This window comes from Arvicanthis niloticus, chromosome 22 (assembly GCF_011762505.2).
Source record: "Arvicanthis niloticus isolate mArvNil1 chromosome 22, mArvNil1.pat.X, whole genome shotgun sequence".
Classification (NCBI taxonomy): domain Eukaryota; kingdom Metazoa; phylum Chordata; class Mammalia; order Rodentia; family Muridae; genus Arvicanthis; species Arvicanthis niloticus.
In genome coordinates, this window is record NC_133429.1 from 37,224,743 (window position 1) to 37,244,209 (window position 19,467).

Here is a 19,467-nt window from a genome sequence, read left to right on the forward strand (position 1 = left end):
GTATAATATTCTAGTGATATCACAATTATCTTGTGATCAATCGTGTATGATTGCATAAAATGATATAAAATATTTACTTTTCTCCCACAGCCAAACAAAATGATGAGACTGGATAATTCTCCATTATCAAGTCCAAGGAAGCATTCAGCAGAATTAATTGCTATGGAAAAACGACGATTACAAAAGCTAGAATATGAATATGCCTTGAAAATTCAAAAGTTAAAAGAAGCCCGAGCCCTCAAAGCAAAGGAACAACAAAACCTTGTTCCCGTTGTGGAAGAGGAACCTGAGTTCTCGTTACCTCAACCCTCCCTTCATGATCTGACACAGGATAAATTAACTTTGGACACAGAAGAAAATGATGTCGATGATGAAGTTTTGTCAGGTTCCAACAGAGAACGAAGAAGATCCTTCCTAGAGTCCAATTCTTTCACTAAACCCAACCTTAAGCACACTGACACACCTAACAAAGAGTGTATAAACAAACTTAGTAAGACTACTGTAGAAAAGCCAGAACTTTTTCTAGGGTTAAAAATAGGTGAATTACAAAAATTATATTCAAAAGCTGACAGCTTAAAACAGTTGATTTTAAAAACTACCACAGGCATTACAGAAAAAGTTCTGCATGGTCAGGTAATTGGTATTTTTTATTTTCTATAACATGTAGAGTTTACTTAATGGGTCACTTGTCTTTGGGATTACGTGATTTTGGTTGTTTTTCTTTTGCAGGAGATTTCTGTGGATGTGGACTTTGTTACAGCACAGAGTAAAACAACAGAAGTGAAGCCATGTCCGTTTAGACCTTACCAGAGCCCCCTTCTTGTCTTTAAATCCTACAGGTATAGAGGAGACAGTTAAAAGTGTGCATTTCAGAGCTACCCTGATTCCTAATGCTTTACCTTAAATCTGTCTTAATAAAAGCATTTGAGTTATGGTCACTGGAAAACAAACCTTTTTATGGAAGACAAAAGTATGTATTGTTACTGTTCTCAAATCATATCAGAAAGGGAGTTTTATAGCATGTTCTTTGGGTTCAAATTCTAGGTTTCTGTTAAGTATTTTAGGAATAGAGTCTTGTGAAAATTTTTATTCATTGATTTATAAGTATTTTTTTTTAAACTAGCACATCTTATTTTATGTATGAGTACACTGTAGCAGTCTTCAGACACACCAGAAGAGTGCATCAGATCCCATTACAGATGTCTGTGAGCCACCCTGTGGTTGCTGGGAATTGAACTCAGGACCTCTGGAAGAGCAGTCAGTGCTCTTAACCTCTTGAGCCATCTCTCCAGCCCCCGATTTATAAGTTTTTTTTTTTTTTTTTTTTTTTTTTTTTTTTTTTTTTTTTTTTTTTAAGATAGACTCTCACTGCTAAACTTTGGTTGAATTGGAGCTTGCGTTTGTTAGCCTCAGACTTAAAGTAATCCTCCATCCTCTGCCTCCCAGGTGCTGATATTCTAGGAGTGTGCTGCCATTCTTGGACAGTGATGATTTTTAATTTGAGGACTCTTCATTTGTCATTGGCCAGCTTCTGTAATGTTGACTTAGACATTCTTAGGTGGCTCATGTCCCACAACATTTTCAGAATGCTAGATGTTGTGGACTGCTAAATGGGTATGATTTTCTGATAAAGTTACGAAGCACTTACTAGGTCATATGGGCTCATATCCTAGCATTCAGGCTGGCTGTGTAATGCATACAAGAAATGCCAGTAAAGAGTGTTTTATTGTGTGGTAGGGGAAAAAGTTAGAATACAGCATTATTTATATATTTTTCTGTATTATAAATAGTTTTAAATAAAGTTCTTTTGTTTGTTGTTTACTTGTACTTGGAGTTGAACTTACAGCCTCATATGTGCCAGGCAGGTACTCTACCTCTGAATGCTTCCAAGTCTGGTATTTTTTTTTTTCCTAAATGAGATGGAGCCCTCCCGTGTCAGCTCAGCTTTCTTTGAACTCAGCCTCCTAAATGCTGAGAAACAGTTGTGCACCACCTCACTCAGTTTTCAACATGACATCTCTCATGTTCCCATTATAAAAGTAGCTTGTTCCTATTACTTATAGCATGCTTATTTTAGTTACTTTTAGTGTTGGTTTGATTAGTAAGCAGGTATAGAACTTTTAACTGAGAAAGAAAAAAATTAAGAAAACGTCTAGTTTTCCATCCGTCTGTCTTAACATGTCTATCCATTCTTTTTCTAGATTTAGTCCTTACTATCGAACCAAGGAGAAACTCGCCCTAAGTTCTGTGTCATACAGTAACATGATAGAGCTGGATCAGTGTTTCTGCCGTTTTGATTTAACAGGAACATGTAATGATGATGATTGTCAGTGGTGAGTAGTTTTTATTTGGAAGAACTCTCTAGAGAAAGTCCTGTTGCCTTTTTTTTTTTTTTTTTTTTTGATAAGTACATGGTTGTCTTTTGTGCTCTTGTTTATTTTAGGCAGCATGTACAAGACTATACACTTAGCCGGAAGCAGTTGTTCCAGGACATTCTATCATACAATCTGTCTTTGATTGGCTGTTCAGAGGCAAGCACTGATGAGGAAATTGCTTCTGCAACAGGTCTGTAAAGAGTTCATGTTGAACGTAGGGAATTTTAAAAGATCACGCACAGCTTGTATTTTAAACAGCTAATAATGTAATACATTCACCTATGACACTTACTAGATCTGCTCTCTTGAACGCAGTATCACTAGCCGCATACTGGCCTTTAAAGGTGAGTTTGAATGAAGGCACACTTCATTTACTAGTCACACTTGAAGTACTTGGTTGTCAGTGGTCAGTGCTGGCTAGTAGCTGTGACAGCAGAGATCTAACACATTACTGTTACAGAAAGTTTGTTAGTTAATGGTTCAGCTTAGAAGAAAAACATTTGTGTGACATTTTACTGCTGATTCTAGCATAGCTTCTTGTTTTCTTTTGCTGATTTCAAAAGCTTAAGACTAAAAGTTAACATGGGTTTAGCTCCTGAATCCTGTAGTGAAGTAAAAAATACTTTATAAAATTTGATGTAGAAATCATGGATTATACTAACAAACTTGTGCACTGGTATTGTTGAATTTCCCCACAGAGTGCCTAATAATAAGTCTTTTGGATTAAAGGAATTAATATTTACTCGTTTGTTTGTTTTTTTAAATCACTATCCAGAGTGATTGTAAAATCACTGAAGTTATTACTTTGTCATTCCTCATTTGGACTTCTACTTTTTTTTTTTTTTTTTTTTTTTTTTTGGTTTTTCGAGACAGGGTTTCTCTGTGTAGCCCTGGCTATCCTGGAACTCACTCTGTAGACCAGGCTGGCCTCAAACTCAGAAATCCGCCTTCCTCTGCCTCCCAAGTGCTGGGATTAAAGGCGTGCGCCACCACTGCCCTGGACTTCTACTTTTACCTAATAATGTAGTTCATTTTAGTTCCTGAACTGCCAGCCCCAGTTTATATTGTGATATAATGGGAAGGACTTGCCAGAATAATTGACCTAACCATAGGTTTTCCTCTGTTATAGGTCATAGACATTACTGACTAGTGCCATACATAGTCTAAGTCTTAAGTTATTCTTTGCTTGGTAATCTTTAACTAGCACGTTTTAACTAGCAGCTACGTTTTTATAATGAATATAGCATCCTTATTTTATTTTCAGAAAAGTATGTTGAAAAACTTTTTGGAGTAAACAAAGACCGAATGTCAATGGACCAGATGGCCGTTCTCCTTGTTAGCAATGTTAATGAAAGTAAAGGTCATAGTAAGTATGTGTGTGTATGTATACATTTACGTGTGTGTGTGTGTGTGTGTGTGTGTATTTGTGTTTCTTACTTCTGTATGACTGCAGACTGTCTGACATGTTCTTAAAGTGAATGTTGTCTTTTACTATCTTGACCAAGTAACTGTAGCTCTTTTAAAGTCTTTAAAACAATAAAAATACTAGTTACGTAAATTAACAGTCTTTTCTCTGTTAGCACCTCCATTTACAACTTACAAAGACAAAAGAAAATGGAGGCCAAAGTTTTGTAGAAAGCCTGTGTCAGAGAGCAGCAGCAGCAGTGACGATGAGCAGGCCACAGGCCCGATCAAGTATGGTAAGTCATGCCATTTGAGATGGAGATGCTAAGTGGTGCTCTCTTCATCAGAATGCTGACAGTTTTAGCCTAGTTTATAAATGGCTTTTCTTAAACTTGTATCATTGGTATTTTTCATTGTCTTAAATGTGGTACCCTTCATGTTTTCAATAATAGGTATTCATTAATCCTGACATTGCAGGGTGTTTTTATTCCTGCTCTTTGCCCAATAAATGGAACACTCTTTAATAAATATGATGCCTCATGTATTTGCAAGCATGCTTTAATGGGGTGAATATAGCCTCAGTTGAAGATCACTGCTTTGCCTGTGTCCTTGAAAACACATGTTTATTATTATAGTAATAATAATAATATATTATTATTTTGCTTTATTTTTGAGTCTATTTTCTGACATGCAGTAAATGTGTGTGTGTGTGTGTGTGTATTTGTTGAGTACTTCTTCTAGTTTTCATAATTTGTGGATTAATAATGATGTCCAGGTACACTCATATGTTTACTTATATTTGTGTAACAGTTCTGTAGTTGAGATGTAGAAGAAATATTTTGTAAATTTTAACTTAATAAGTAGTTTTCCTCCCTTTCTCGTCCTCTCACAGGACAAAGTCTCATGTAACCAAGGCTGGCCTTGAATTCCTGATGCTCCTGCCTCTACTTCTGGAGTGCTGAGTTTATAGCTGTATGCCATCATGGCTGCATTTGAACTTCTGGTTTAGTTCAGTGTTGTCACTTAAATTTAATTAACATACTTAGTATGGTTTACCAACAAACCATACTTCTAGAGTCCTTTTTATTCTTATTTTTCTGATGCTTGAAATATTTTTTTCTTCCAGAAGTGTCTAGGTTTGGATGAGTAATTATGTGACACTTCTGCTTTAGAGCTGAAAATCACCTGATTACCTGTTACTAGAATTTTTACAGATGAGAACAAAGTTTTTTCCTTGAGTAGTTGAAGACATAAAGCTATTGCTGTTTGTTCTTACAGCCTTCCGACCAGAGAACCAAATAAATGTTCCGGCTTTGGACACTGTTGTCACTCCGGACGATGTGAGATATTTTACCAGTGAAACTGATGACATTGCTAACTTAGAAGCAAGTGTACTCGAAAATCCATCCCATGTACAACTTTGGCTCAAGCTCGCGTACAAGTACTTGAATCAAAATGAGGGGTAGGTCAGCTTCAGTTGTTCTGAACTATCTGTCTTTAGTCTTTACTTCACTGGTGCTCATCAGGTTTCCTTATTATTACCATTTGCTTTTGAGACAGGGTCTCACTGTAACAGGCTAGCCTGAAACTCACTTGGTGGCCCATGCACTCATGCTTCAGACTCCCCAGTGCTGACACTGCATGTGTGAGCCGCCACACCTGCTTCACTACTTAATTTTCTTTGAAGCAGGGTCTCATGTAATGTTGATTGGTCTGGAGCCTGCTGTGTGGTTGAGGATGCCCTTGAATGGGATGGTCCTCCTCTTTTTACTTCCCAAGGACTGAAATTAGAGGTAAATTTTTGTCATACCTGGTTTTGAGTCCTTAGTTTGCTTTTTGACAAAGCCAAAAGTATTCTATTGTTGTTCTAAACTTAGTAGAAAAGTTTTAAGAGTAGAACTTCATTTTGTGTTCATGGCTCAGTGGATAACAGGTGTTAAATTATATTGAAGTTTGCTGCACATGGATTACATCTTTAATCCCAGCAGTTGGATTTCTGTGAGTTTGAGGCCAGCCTGGTCTGTATAGTGAGTTCTAGGCCAGCCAAGGCTACATAGTGAGATCCTGTCTTAGAAACCAAAAAGGGGTGAAAAGTTGTTAGTAAAATTACGACAGTGGAACAGGTTAGATTTTAGGTTAATCTGCAATGCACACTTAAGTTTATTTAGCCACTTTTAAATTCTGATGGAATTGGTCTTTTTTCCACGCATGGTTATGTTCATATTAAGTAATAGATTTCACAGCTAGTGGTTTCTGTTACAAATTTCATACTCTTAACTTCTGCTTTTTAATAGTAGAGAGCAAGCCAGGAATAATCTTTACAATGTAATTTTAAAGTATAATAGTTTCTTTTATTAAAAAGCAGTCTACTGGGAAAGACCTATCTTAAAAGTTAGTATAAAACCTATTAAATAAGGCAGCAGCAGCAGCAGCAGCAGAGTGCTGATAAACCACACATACCTGAAAGGGGCTCATTTAACTTGCCTGTGTGTCATTTCCATGAGAATGGGGTAAGTTACAGTACTTTCTTGTCTGACTCATTGAGTAAAGGACAAAAGAACTGTACATTACTCTATGAGTAGGCTCATGAAAGAATTATCTTCTTTAAGAGATAGCAAGCCCTTGAACTGAAAAGAACTATTATATTGAAAGCTTTGATATTTTATGCTGGCAGTAGCTGGCCTTGAGAGAGAGTTGTTTAACTTTCCTGTTTTCAAACAGTATAAATCATAAAAGGTATGGACATAGAACACATTTGAAGTAGATAATTCAAGTGCTTTTATTATGCTATGTTTTTATCTGTGGTAAATGCTTACAGAATATCTACTTAAAAAGAAATTATTTAGTTTACAGGAGATCAGGACCTTTGGGCTTTGACAGACATGATTTGAAATCCCTTTATTACTTTGTATCATAGTGATCTTTAGCTTCTTGTAGGTTTTAATAGAGAGTAGATTCTTAGTTTGGTTCATTTGATTAGCCCTGCTTAGGTGTTAAGTGTTTCAGTGTTTTATACTGCTGTGATTGAACCTGGTGCTGTGTGCCTGCCAAGCGTGTGCTGTTACACTGAGCTGCAGCCAAGCTGCTCAATCAGCATCTTACAGTGAACACTTTGCCCTTTCTTTTAAACATACAGACTGTGTTCAGAATCTTTGGATTCTGCTTTAAATGTACTGGCTCGAGCTCTGGAAAACAATAAAGACAATCCAGAAATTTGGTGCCATTACCTCAGATTGTTCTCAAAAAGAGGGACCAAGGAGGAGGTTCAGGAGATGTGTGAAACGGCTGTTGAGTATGCTCCTGACTATCAAAGCTTTTGGACTGTAAGTAGAAACGATACCAGCCATGTGGTTGATGTATGATATGGTCATGATTCCTTAGGGCATCTTAATTATTGGTAGATAGCTTAATAGATAATTTATTATGATTTTACTCAGCTTTATGGTGCCAGCATGTCTCAGATTTGTCATTTACTTTCTGAAACTCAAACATTGTGATAACACATTATCTCCTAGTAAATGAATTGATTACTTATAACTTGTCTTTTTTGAGCTGAGATACTGAAAAGCCTTGGATAACAGACTCTCCAGATCCAACAGTGTCTAGAGTTGATGCTGTTGATGATGACAAGCTTTTCCAGAGAAAGGAGTATTCAAAAGCTGTAGCATTTTCCTTAAATCTGTTTGTTCTTTAGGGTATCATACATTTCTAATACATACGTTCTTTTATTTTTTATTTCATGTATGGGGGTTTTGCCTGAGTATATGTCTGTGTACTACTTGTGTGCCTGGTGCCCTTGGATGCCAGAGACTATGGTAAACTCTGAGGCTGGATCACAGGCTGTTGTGAGCTGCAGTGTGGGTGGTGGGGATTCAACCCAGGATTTCTAACTGCTGAGCTCTCTTCAGCCCACAGATACTACTCTTTAATTTTTTAAAGAGTTGCATTCCCAATCAACACAGATTGTGTGTGATCATAAACGTAAGCTTTGCATATCTGTCATGGTCTCGTTCACCATGTATTGATTCAGAAGTGAAGTGCAATTGTTCTCTGTGATGATTGAGAGAATACATTTTATTTTAGTTCATCCGATTTTATATACTAATCTGTGACAGAAGGCAGATCTGGATATTAAACTGGAAAGTAGGTTTATATATTTTTATAGTTACTCTTTTCATAAATTGTATATCTATTGAGACAGTGTCTTAATTGACTGACAGTTTGCAGTTTTTTCCTATAAAGCAAGATTAATGATGTGAAACTGTTTCCATCAGTTTTTGCACCTAGAAAGCACCTTTGAAGAAAAGGATTACGTTTGTGAGAGGATGGTGGCGTTTCTGATGGGAGCGGCCAAGCGGGAAATATCAGATATTCTGTCCTTTCAGCTTTTAGAGGCTCTTTTGTATAGAGTTCAGCTACATATATTCACTGGGAGATGCCAAAGTGCACTTGCAATTTTACAGGTAAACATTTCTTAGAGTATCTAATCTCATCTTGCAGAGTGTATATACAGGTCTCAGACATGAGTAGCACTGTCAGATAGTAAGGCTTTGGATTTGAACTCTTGTCACTTACAAGTAAGTTGTGGTGACATCTTACTTTTGTTGCTTTGAGTTTTAATAGGGTTTACTTGGAAAGATTGTGTTAGTCACTTTCCAGCTAAGCCTTAACGCATGATCTAAAAGGATCAGTCCATAAAGAAAGTCATCTGGACTGGCTGGCTGGCTGGCTGGCTGGCTGGCTTCCTTCCTTCCTTCCTTCCTTCCTTCCTTCCTTCCTTCCTTCCTTCCGTCTTTAACTTATCAGATTTTAAGTATAAGGGATCTTCATACTTTTCATCTCATTTCATTATTATATCATAAACTTTAAGATAGTGCTTTAAGATCTGTACTCATCTTAGGATTTGTCATTAAAAAATTGGTGACTATAGGAATTTTCACTTATAAGCCAGTTGGTGATGGTGCATGCCTTTGATCCCAGCACTAATCCCAGCACTCAGGAGGCAGAGGCCGGTGAATCTCTGAGTTTGAGGGCAGCCAAGACTAAACAGAGAAACTCTGTCTTGAAAAAAATGTTTTTACTTACGTATTTAAGAATCATTTAGAATATATCAGTTTTATTCTTTAGATTTGAATCTTACTGTGGATGGGAATGACTCTTTAAAAACACTTCCAAATGTTTTCATTTTTTTCTAGAATGCATTAAAATTGGCTAATGATGCAATAGTAGCTGAGTACCTTAAGACAGATGATCGGTGTCTGGCATGGCTGGCCTACATACATCTTATTGAATTCAATAGTCTCCCTTCACAACTTTATGATCCATCTAATGCTAATCCTTCAAGAATTGTCAACACAGAACCGTTTGTAATGCCATGGCAAGCAGCTCAAGATGTCAGGACCAATCCTGACTTACTACTGGCAGTGTTTGAAGGTAAGCGATATTTATAAACTATAATAGCAAGCATTACAAATTACTAGACCAGTGTTCAGAACATCAGTTCATTTTTTCATTATCATTCTTTATAAAATGGGTTACCTGAAGTTGTAATTGCACTTTATTTTCTTTTTAATATTACTTAATTACCTAAGATAGTCATTGCGTCTATGAAACTGAGAAGTTACATTGTGGCTTTTTAATTTAAATTATGGCAAAGGATACAAGAGTAATGTATTGTTATTAAATGCATGTGCATCTGAATGCACACACTTACTGATAGTATCATAGGTTAGAGGAAGGAATTGATTGAATTGTAGAACTAAGTTGGCTTGTTTATTTTATTCCGGCAATCTTTTAAGGATATGTTTTGATTTTTTTTTATGTAGTTAATATTTTCTCCAAAGTTAATTTTATGACTATTATGTTAAACATATATCTGCCATTGAACATGTAATTAAATTGAGTTTAAAACCTCTTTCTCCCTAAAATAAGTATATAATCCTGTTGGAAGATCTATGCATTTGGCATAATCATGAGGTATATAAGAGCATATATACAATGTATTAGTATGTAATGTAAATTGTATGCTACAGAAGTAAGAATCTGGCATTTGTAGAATTATTTTGTACAAATTCTAAACTCAAGAGGGGGAGATTACTGTAGGTTTTCATGTTCAAGGAAGGTATCTGAGAGTTAGTCGGGCTGAGCTTTGGAGCAGGACTGCAGTGTGTCCAAGGAGACGCTCTCAAAGATACCGACCTGTGCTTGTTTCTCGGTATTTCCTAAGGGCCATGGATGAGTTTCTATAATTTACTAAGTGCTTCGTAAATCCTTGAATATCCCAGTGAGGAAAAGAAAGAAAGGTCATTCCTGTTAGAGGAACTAGGGAAATTAAAAAACAACCTAAGGAAAGTTTGTATACTGAATTCAAAGAAGAATTTGAGGAAGAGTTCTTATAAAATTTCTGTTAGACAATGGAAAGAATATGCTTGATTAATGGAATGATGGTAGACTTTAAGATCCTTTAAAGTGTTCTAGACCTGATTGATAGAAGAGTCTTTAAGGAGAAAGTATTTGACTCTATAGGAAAACAAATCAGAATAAGGCTTCTGTGACTGAGGTATAAGCAAAGGCAGTGGTACATTCAGGAAGCAGGCAGATCAGAAAGGAAGGAGAGGAGGGGGACAGGAGAGAGGAGAGAAGTGAGAAGAAAAAAAGAACTAACACAGGGCCAGTGAGAAGGCTCTGGATAGTGAGTCCAAGCCTGATGGTGGTAGTCCATCCCCAGGACCACATGGTGGGAGGAAAGATTGAATTCCTACTTATTCAGAGTGGAGCCCTTTTGTGTTGTGCAAAGTGACATTACCATTTCAAAAGAAGGTGTAAAACCAGCTGAAGGACCAATCTTACATTTGGGGGTGGGGTGGGAGCATGGATAGGTTTTTTTAAAAGGGAAAAATCTAGTTTAGGTGAAACATCAGAGAAAGACTCCTTTTAAGTGATCAGAAAAAGATTTAAAGATAATTTTGTGGTTCTATTTTTAGAATGAGTTTTAAGGAATTTAAGGTAATTGCAGATGCTAATTTAAGTAAAAATAAAGCTTTTATTGCGTGGGCTCTCCTATGAGATGGTTCTACTTGTAACAGGAATGTAAGGTAATATCTCGAAGTGTAGGAGTGTGGCGATACCTGAAGTGCCCCATTTGGGTAAATGTCAGGGTTAAGAAAAGATGAAAAGGATGATGGGCTAGTAAGGGTGTCTTAGAGTTGGTAATGTAAGGGTTCGAGCATTGCTGAAAGAGGACCCCAGACTCAAAGTATGCACAAGCAACCAGCACGTGGGGCTCAACCATTCTCTAAAATGGTGACCCCAGACAAAGGCACGCAGGCCTTCTTATAGGGAACGGGAAACTCTCTAGAAGGATTAGGTAATCTAAAATTTCATTGTTGGGTGCTAGGGGTCATAGCTAATCAGTGGTCTGCATTTCTGTGTCATGAATGTTTAACCATGTGATGAAATAGGGCTTCCCAGCACAGATGGCCCATTCTGAGATAAAGTATTTCCCCATTTCTATGGTTATCCCCAGGCAGTTTTTTGAAAGGGGGTTTTATGATCTTGTTCTAGATTTTATGGTCTGTTCCTGGAGCTGGTGTCTTATGACTTAGTTTCTGGGCCTTATGGTCTATTCATGAAGTTGGTACCTTATGGCCTTTTTTGAATCAGCCTTGGTCCTTAAATGGAGACAAATGGGATTTATGTTGCCTTTTCAGTGTAACAGTGAGGTGATTGATTGTGTGTTTTGTGGTAGATGCGGTGAAGGCTTGTACAGATGAGACCCTTACCAGTGGAGAAAGAATAGAGGTCTGCCTTCCACTGTACACAAACATGATTGCTCTACACCAGCTCCTAGAGAGGTAAAGCTTAATGAACAAGCAGCTCTGTTAAAATCAATCCTCACAGTGTCTTAGCCATCTCCTTCTTCTTAAGGTACGAGGAGGCAGTGGAGCTTTGCAGAACCTTACTGGAGTCCTGTCCCACAAACTGCCAGTTATTGGAAACCCTTGCAGCTTTGTATTTGAAAACAGATCAAATTGACAAAGCCCGATGGGTTTGGCTTACTGCATTTGAAAATAACCCTCAGAATGCGGAAATTTTTTATCATCTGTGCAAATTTTTCATCGTGCAGGTAAAAAAAAACGAGAACTCATGCTTCTTAAATACGGTGTTTCTGTGTTTTGTATTCTTTCACCAGTGATTTCTCCTGATAGCATAGCCTTCTTGGTCCTTCTGCCTTATGTAGGTTAAGCTAGGTTTTCCTGCAGTTTTACCATACATTTGCTTACAGGGCTTTGTCTCTAAGAACTCAAGAGCACAAACTATGTTATTCATGCTTACACCCAAAGTATCCACGTTAGTAACAAATGTAATAGCTGCTTAATTAAGATCTTGGTGGGAGCTAGAGAGACAGTTCGGCAATTAAGAGCACTGACTGCTTTTCCAGAGGTCCTGAGTTCAGTTCCCAGCAACCACATGGTGGCTCACAACCATTTGTAATTGGATCCTATAACCTCTTCTGGTGGGTGATTTTGAGCCTTTGATACATTGTTTAATGGTTAGTTGAATTTAATCCAGAGGTGTTTCAAATTCATTTCTATTGTGTTAAAAAAACCCTGACAAAAAGAACTTAGGGGGAGAAAGGGTTTATGTAAACTCACAATTCTAGGTTAGCGGTCCGTTTATTGCAGCATCAGGAGCGTGAAGCAGCTAGTGATACTCACACTCAAGAGCAGAGAGTCATGCACACACTCAAGAGCATGTGTGTTTGTTAGTGTTCACTTGCTGTCCACACTTAAATAGATCAGGCTCTTTAGCCTTGTGAATGGTGCCAGCCATAGCGGACTCGGCCTTTCAAATTACAAGTAAGACAGTCCCCACAGGTGAGACTCCCTTTCCAGGTGATTGTAGAACCAACCATCACAGGAAATGAGGATGTGTCTAGGTTTACTCATGTGTTCCTATCTAAGAAAAATAATATCATGTCTTTTAAAAAAGGCTTTCAAATGTCTTTATCAAATACAAGCCTGGCATGTGTTACTCCTTTGTTTTAACAGAACGGAGGTGATAAGCTTCTTCCATTTTTGAGGCAGTTTATTGGATCCTTCTTTAAAGCTGGCTTTGAGAAGTATAGTAACGTGGACTTATTTAGGTAAGTTGTGGAACTTTTGGTCTGTAGAGGAATGAGGAAGAGTTTAGGCCAGTGGAAAGATAGCTTTTTCTAGTTGGCTGATTACATTTCAGATGCTTATCTAACACTTGAGTGCTTCCCTACAGGGCTGCTAGGAGGCTGACGATGAACAGAATGAAGACAAGATAGAAAATGCTCTGTCATACAGTGTCAGGCATTTTGTAGCTTCTCCGTTCAGCTTGTTAATTGTTGCTATGTTTAATCCTGTAGTAACAGTGTCCTGAGACAATTTCATTGGTGCTTGAAAAAAATGTGTTTTACTTGCTTGCTAAACATAAATTAAAAAAAAAAAAAAAAAACAATAAGCCCTCTCTCTTTAAGTTACCTACTCTCGGCTCTGAGGTGGTGAGTAAACAGCTTTAGAGGAGTTGTTTCTCCGCCCATCGGTTTCTCAGTAGCTCTGTAGTCACTTTGCCACAGCTCTGTTACAACATTAAAAGACACTCAGATCATCAAAGAGTGGATTCATGGAAGACTTTAAACTTTCCTTTCTTCCTCATTTCTCTGTATGGGACCAGCAGGGTTTTGTTTTTTTTTTTTTTTTTTTTTTTTTTTTTTTTTTGTTTGTTTGTTTTTTCCATGAACCAGAAAATACTTTAGGTTTGCAGGTTATGTTTTATTATTCCTACACAGTTGTGGTGTTGTAGTGGGAAAAAAAATCCATAAATGAGTGGGGTAGCTGTGTTCCAGTAAACTTATATTCATAAAAATAACTTTCGTTTGTTGATTGTGAGAAAAACATCAAAAAGAAAATGATTTATGATTCTCTCCATCACTTCATTATATATTTGTAAGTTATAAATTCTCAGTGTATATGTGTGTGTGGTGCTCAAGGAGTCCTGAAGGGGTGGTGGGAGTCACAGACAGTTGTGAGCAGCCTGACCCGGTGCCGGGAGCTAAGCTCCAGTGTTCTGTGAGAGGAACCAGCACTCTTGACCACTGAGTCGTCTTGTCAGCTCCCTAAAAGAATTCTTATAGAAAATACTTATGATAAGTGAAAATAAAATCTTAGTTTTGTGTTAGCAAAATACAAAATACATGTGCAGATGGTATTTTTACCTAGATGCCGCCCTCCTCCCTTTCTCCTTAGTCTGCCTTTTAATAAAAACGTGGAATGTCAAGTCACATGTTTAAAAAAAATTTGTGTGTATAGGTGTTTTGCCTGCACTTATGTCTGTATCATGTTGTATGCCTAGTGCCAGAGGAGGCCAGAAAGGCGGCTTTAGATGCTCTGGAACTGGGTTGCTAAAGAGACTAATATAATCCATAACCATGGATATTGGCAACTGAAGCCAGGTCCTTTGGGAGAACAGCCAGGGTTTTAAAAACGAGCTCTGTCCAGCTCCTAGTAAGTCTGGTTAAAAAAACAAAGGTCTGTTTGCCTCAGGGTTGTTGTTGTTGTTGTTCTTGTTGTTAGTAAATTTGGACCTTTACATCTTGTCAGTTTTCCTAATTAGTATCTTTAAAAAATTCTTAAAATGTGTACATTAATATTTTAAAGATAGTTGCAAGCAAAATGTAAATGAATAGACAGGAAACAGAAGGAATTTAGAAGTTGATCCCTTCTTCCACACAGCTTTTTTTTTTTTTTTTTTTTCTGTCTTTGAAATTAAATTGGTTTGTTTTCAGACTTTGGCAAAAGACTAATTCAAGGCCAAACAAAGCCTTTGACCGACTTGTGCTCTGGTTTTCCCTTAGGCATGGAGATAATTGGTTTAGCTTACAAGGGGATGATGCCAGATTTTGCCTTGGTAACTAATCAAAGGTCTTTAGACTTGATTCTAGCTTAATTGAGCAGAAGAAAAACAGTATCAATAAAAAATTGAAACTAGATTGCCTCTAAATCACCTTATTGTTTTTTACTGACATCTTTTTTATTAAGTTCTTTTGTGAAATAATTATATATCACCAAGAATTAGAAAAAAACACCTGTACTTAGTTGATTTAGATAATGCTAAAGTTCTTGTCTGCACAAGGATTAATTTAAGAAGCCTTTAGCCATGGTGGCACACACTTGTGATCCGAGCACTTGAGAGAATGAGGTAGAAGGATGTGCGCTTAAGACCAACCCAGGCTGCACTGTGAGAAAACAGAGTGTCTGAGTTAAATATTAAGAGCGTGCCAGTGAGTGAGGGAATTTGTGGCTCGTTGTTACATTTATGCATATACACCTTGAGAGAGAGATTGATTGATTTTAAGCATATATAATAATTAGTTTACGAGTAGAAATCAGTGCTCACAATGTGTTCAAGATATAATTGTAAGGCAGAAATATATATAGCACTGTAATGCTTATCTAGAATGGATTTGATCAACTCTTTCTTTATAGCGTTTAGTATAAAGATAGCAAGCGGTAAGAAGTATTTCATTTGTTTCAAATGAATTTAGAAAGTTACCTTGGTTTTCATTCACTTTGAGGAAGTTGCCCTAGAGATAATACAGTTTTGTGTACATTAGAGTGAAGTCATTTCAGTTTTCAGTGGAGGGTTCTAAAGTCTTTAGAAGTAACTCAGAGTAATAGAGCCAGCTGTAATAGTGAGGGATGCTAACCCGGCTTCCAGACGGTCTCTGTGTTTGCTGCCTTCCCACAAGCTGGGCTAACCATTTAAAACTTTTCCTTTACAGTCCCTTTAAAATCCAATGTAAGAGATTATACTAGACTGTCATTTCAAGATTAGATGGATCTGAGACTCTGCTATTACACATAAGGAGATTCAGATACATTGGAAGGAAAGCTAAAGTAGTGAAGGTCCGAGGCTTATTGTTCAGGTTCCTAAGAACCTTTAATACTCTGCTTTTCTCTTTTGGAAAAGAGGTGATATAATTCAGAGCATTTTGCTACTTTGATAATGGCTCCTTTTCTGATAAATGGTTGTTGTCAACATTTTGTTTGTTATTAGGTCTAAATTAAACGTGTGTGGGTGTGTATGTGGGCATGCATGTGTGTGGAGATTTTGTAAGGACTTTGCCCCTATAAGAATGTACAGATTTTGTTGAAATTTCAGATACTTTGTAATCTCATTTGGTCTTTTTATTTCTAATAAGGTTCAATTAGATGATTTGTTTTATTTGGGGAATAAAATTACAAATTCATTTGGGAAGAGTTAATTCATATTGGTATAAAAGTAAAATTTTGAGCAGGTATGATTTTAGAAAAGTTCATTCTTTTGTAGAAATATTTCAATTAGGTTGAAACTCAAGATTATTAATATCAGTATTTTAATCTGTGTGTACCTAATCATAATTTCATACAATGCTGGGATTTTCTTTTTCTTTTTTCAGGTATCTCTTAAATATCCCAGGACCACTCGACATTCCAGCATGTTTATGTAAAGGGAATTTTGATGATGATGTATTTAGCAACCAAGTTCCTTATTTATGGCTGATTTACTGGTGAGACATTACCCACTGTGGAGAAGAACTGCATGTTAAGCGTCTCTTGCATTTACAGTTGATGTTTACTGAATTATGGTGTATTAAAGAATCACTGAAGCAGATTCAAAGAAATGCTAAGCCTGTATTTACTGAAAGACAAGAGCAAGGAGACTTGAAAGTGTGTGTTATCATTCTTTTACCTAGCAAAATTAAACTGTAAGCATTTATTTTCTTCATTTTTTGAAACAGCCTTTGTCATCCTCTTCAATCAAGTATTAAAGAGACAGTCGAAGCATATGAGGCGGCATTAGGGGTGGCCATGCGGTCTGATATTGTGCAGAAGATTTGGATGGAGTAAGTTTAGCTCTGTTTAAGAATGGATTTTTTATGCCAGGCAGTGGTGGCGCATGCCTTTAATCCCAGCACTTGGGAGGCAGAGGCAGGTGGATTTCTGTGTTCAAGGCCAGCCTGGTCTACAGAGTGAGTTCCAAGACAGCCAGAGCTATATAGAGAAACCCTGTCTTAGACAGGAAAAAAAAAAAAAAAAAAAAAAAAGAATGGGTTTTTTAGAATAATCCTATGACGGGGAAAAGGGTGATCAGCTTTTTGGTGAGTTACTGGCTTAATTGTTCTGAAGCACAATGTCTTTCTTTTGGCAGTTATCTTGTCTTTGCCAATAATAGAGCTGCTGGATCCAGAAACAAAGTCCAAGAATTCAAATTTTTTACTGACTTAGTGAATAGATGTTTGGTTACGGTCCCTGCCCGATACCCCATCCCTTTTAGCAGTGCTGATTACTGGTCCAACTATGAATTCCATAATCGGGTAAGAATCTAAGGTTTTTTTGTTTTGTTTGTCTTTTTTTTCAGATATTTTTATATAACAATTTTACCAAAGACAGCAAAGCTACTGTTTCATATTGAGAGCTTTTCCTAGGAGCACTTTCCTGACATTCACTGTCCTTCCTGTGATCAGTTCTTTACTCTTCAGAGTCCAGGAAAAGGTGCCTTGTCAGGCCCCGTAAGAATGAACAGATCCTGGGGGTGGAGGAGGGGCTATGTGAGGTGGAGGGAGTGGGAGGTGAGCGAGGGCTGTGATCAGCTGTAATATAAATTAATAGATAAAAGAAAACAACAACAACAAAACCAATCAACATAACCGTTGTAGCTACTCTTCTTGCTAAGTTCTATCAAGCAAATGCCTCACAGACTTGAAAATAAGGTGCTGTTTTACATTCCTAATAGTAAAATCTGATTAATGATGTCCTCACAAAGGATAGTATAATTAGTAAAGCAAATGGGTTTTTTTTTTTTCTCCCCAGAGTCTGATTTCAGGCAATATAGTATAAAAAACTCCTGCTTAACTAAAATTCACTGTAGACCTAGATGTGCACTCCCAGTCCCCTGTAGGCTGGTTCTGCTGCTCATCAGGATAACCGGTTAACGTGTGATGTGCTTCTGTACCGCTCCTTATCCCAGGATTTCAAACCACTACATGGACATTAAGTCATTTTCTTTCGGGGATTCCATGAGCAAGATGTGGCAAGTACTGTTAGTCCTCTGTTAGACTTGCCCAGCAGTAAAGAGCAAGTAAAGGTAGACTCAGGACTGAAAACTCACACTCCTGGCTTCCTGTCAGAGCTCTGTCCATGGCTGTCATCCCTAGACCATAGTCGCTACTGTGTATTTGGAAAGTGGCTAGTATAATCACACATCATAATTTGTACATTTGTGTCTTAAAAACTTTTTTTTTTTTAATTAAAATACACAGGTAACTGGAGTCTGCTTTTTAATTGTATTCATTTCCCTCCCCCAACCTTCGCAGGTCATTTTCTTTTATTTGAGCTGTGTTCCAAAGACTCAGCACTCTAAAACCCTGGAGCGATTTTGCTCTATTATGCCAGCAAATTCTCGACTTGCACTGAGGTAAGACAGATTTTGGTTTTCAGCTCAGTAGTATAGGCCCTTCATATGGAATTAATTTGAAAACTTGATAAATCTGTATGTAGTTCTGCCTTTTCCTCATGGATATATACTACTCTAATCTCAGAATTGTTAGTTATTCATACAAAGACAATGTAAACAATCTGGTCATGTCACTTACTACCTGCATATGCCTTTACTGGCAGCCTACGGTCTGTGTACCAGTTACCACCAGCATGTGCATTATAAGCAGCAAATCTACTTTGCATGCTAGAGATATACTAGATTTTCATGTCAGTTATTTAGATATTTAGCATGTATTGGGAACTCATGGGTTGGTAAAAATCAATATATTCTTAAGAAAAATAAAGTAGGCTAACTTTTTGTTATTAAAACTTAAAAAAACAAATAGGTTTGAGAACCCTATTTAAGCATTGACCTAGGATGTCCTACATTCAATTAGAGTTAAAACAGTTTCTGAACACTTACTTGTAATTTAATTTCTCTATTGGGGTAATCTTTTATAGAGTGCTTTAACCTGTCCATGCTTGGACATCCACTGCACAGGCATTGCACAGTACAATCATTGCACACTGTGTAGTCATTTACCCTGTTTTGATTGCATCTTACCATAGAGCTGTTTTTATAAAATACCTATTATGTTTATTAGACATTCTCTTTTGCTTTAAAGAGTATTTTCCTTGCTATGATGCATATGAAATATATATATTATACATCTGAAATATAGTACATATTTGAAAAATAACTCAAAGTCTTAAGTTTGTGGGAAAATTAGCCATATTATTCTATAATTAAATTTCATGACAGCCGTGTTCATCCTCAGAAGTTAGTGGTGGAAATTTGAATAAAGAAAATGATCTTTGATATGCATTTGAAGTAGAAAGTATGGTTGTACTGTTTTTCTGTTTGTATCTAGTTTCTTTTATGATAAGCATTTTAAAACATAGGTAGTTTAATTGTGGGTAAGCCATATTCTTTTTGTTTTGGTACATTTCTTCTATGGTTTTCCCTGTTACTTCTCTCCACCAGGAAAATAAGAACTCAACACTTAGCCATTATAGGTCCATTTTAGTCCCAGAAGTATTCAGTATACTCGTTCTAGGAAAGAAAATGTTTTTTAAAATTATATTGGTGTATTGAGTCATTACCTTAAAAACTCTTGGGGTAGAGGACTATGTAATGAGAG

At 36.9% G+C, this 19,467-nt stretch overlaps 1 protein-coding gene across 2 annotated transcripts in view; it reads left to right on the plus strand.

Annotated features, from left to right (window-relative positions):
• Zfc3h1 (zinc finger C3H1-type containing) overlaps nucleotides 1-19,467 on the plus strand; it is a 48,814-nt gene that overhangs the window by 26,984 nt on the left and 2,363 nt on the right. For both annotated transcript variants that reach the window (XM_076920253.1, XM_076920252.1), the window contains exons 15-31: nucleotides 91-633; nucleotides 730-839; nucleotides 2,202-2,333; nucleotides 2,444-2,565; nucleotides 3,640-3,741; nucleotides 3,956-4,075; nucleotides 5,058-5,241; nucleotides 6,916-7,102; nucleotides 8,054-8,242; nucleotides 8,975-9,212; nucleotides 11,527-11,632; nucleotides 11,706-11,904; nucleotides 12,830-12,924; nucleotides 16,246-16,356; nucleotides 16,588-16,692; nucleotides 16,998-17,163; nucleotides 18,163-18,263. In XM_076920253.1, the coding sequence (XP_076776368.1) occupies nucleotides 91-633; nucleotides 730-839; nucleotides 2,202-2,333; nucleotides 2,444-2,565; nucleotides 3,640-3,741; nucleotides 3,956-4,075; nucleotides 5,058-5,241; nucleotides 6,916-7,102; nucleotides 8,054-8,242; nucleotides 8,975-9,212; nucleotides 11,527-11,632; nucleotides 11,706-11,904; nucleotides 12,830-12,924; nucleotides 16,246-16,356; nucleotides 16,588-16,692; nucleotides 16,998-17,163; nucleotides 18,163-18,263 (2,810 nt within the window). The remainder of the gene's footprint in view (nucleotides 1-90; nucleotides 634-729; nucleotides 840-2,201; nucleotides 2,334-2,443; nucleotides 2,566-3,639; nucleotides 3,742-3,955; nucleotides 4,076-5,057; nucleotides 5,242-6,915; nucleotides 7,103-8,053; nucleotides 8,243-8,974; nucleotides 9,213-11,526; nucleotides 11,633-11,705; nucleotides 11,905-12,829; nucleotides 12,925-16,245; nucleotides 16,357-16,587; nucleotides 16,693-16,997; nucleotides 17,164-18,162; nucleotides 18,264-19,467) is intronic.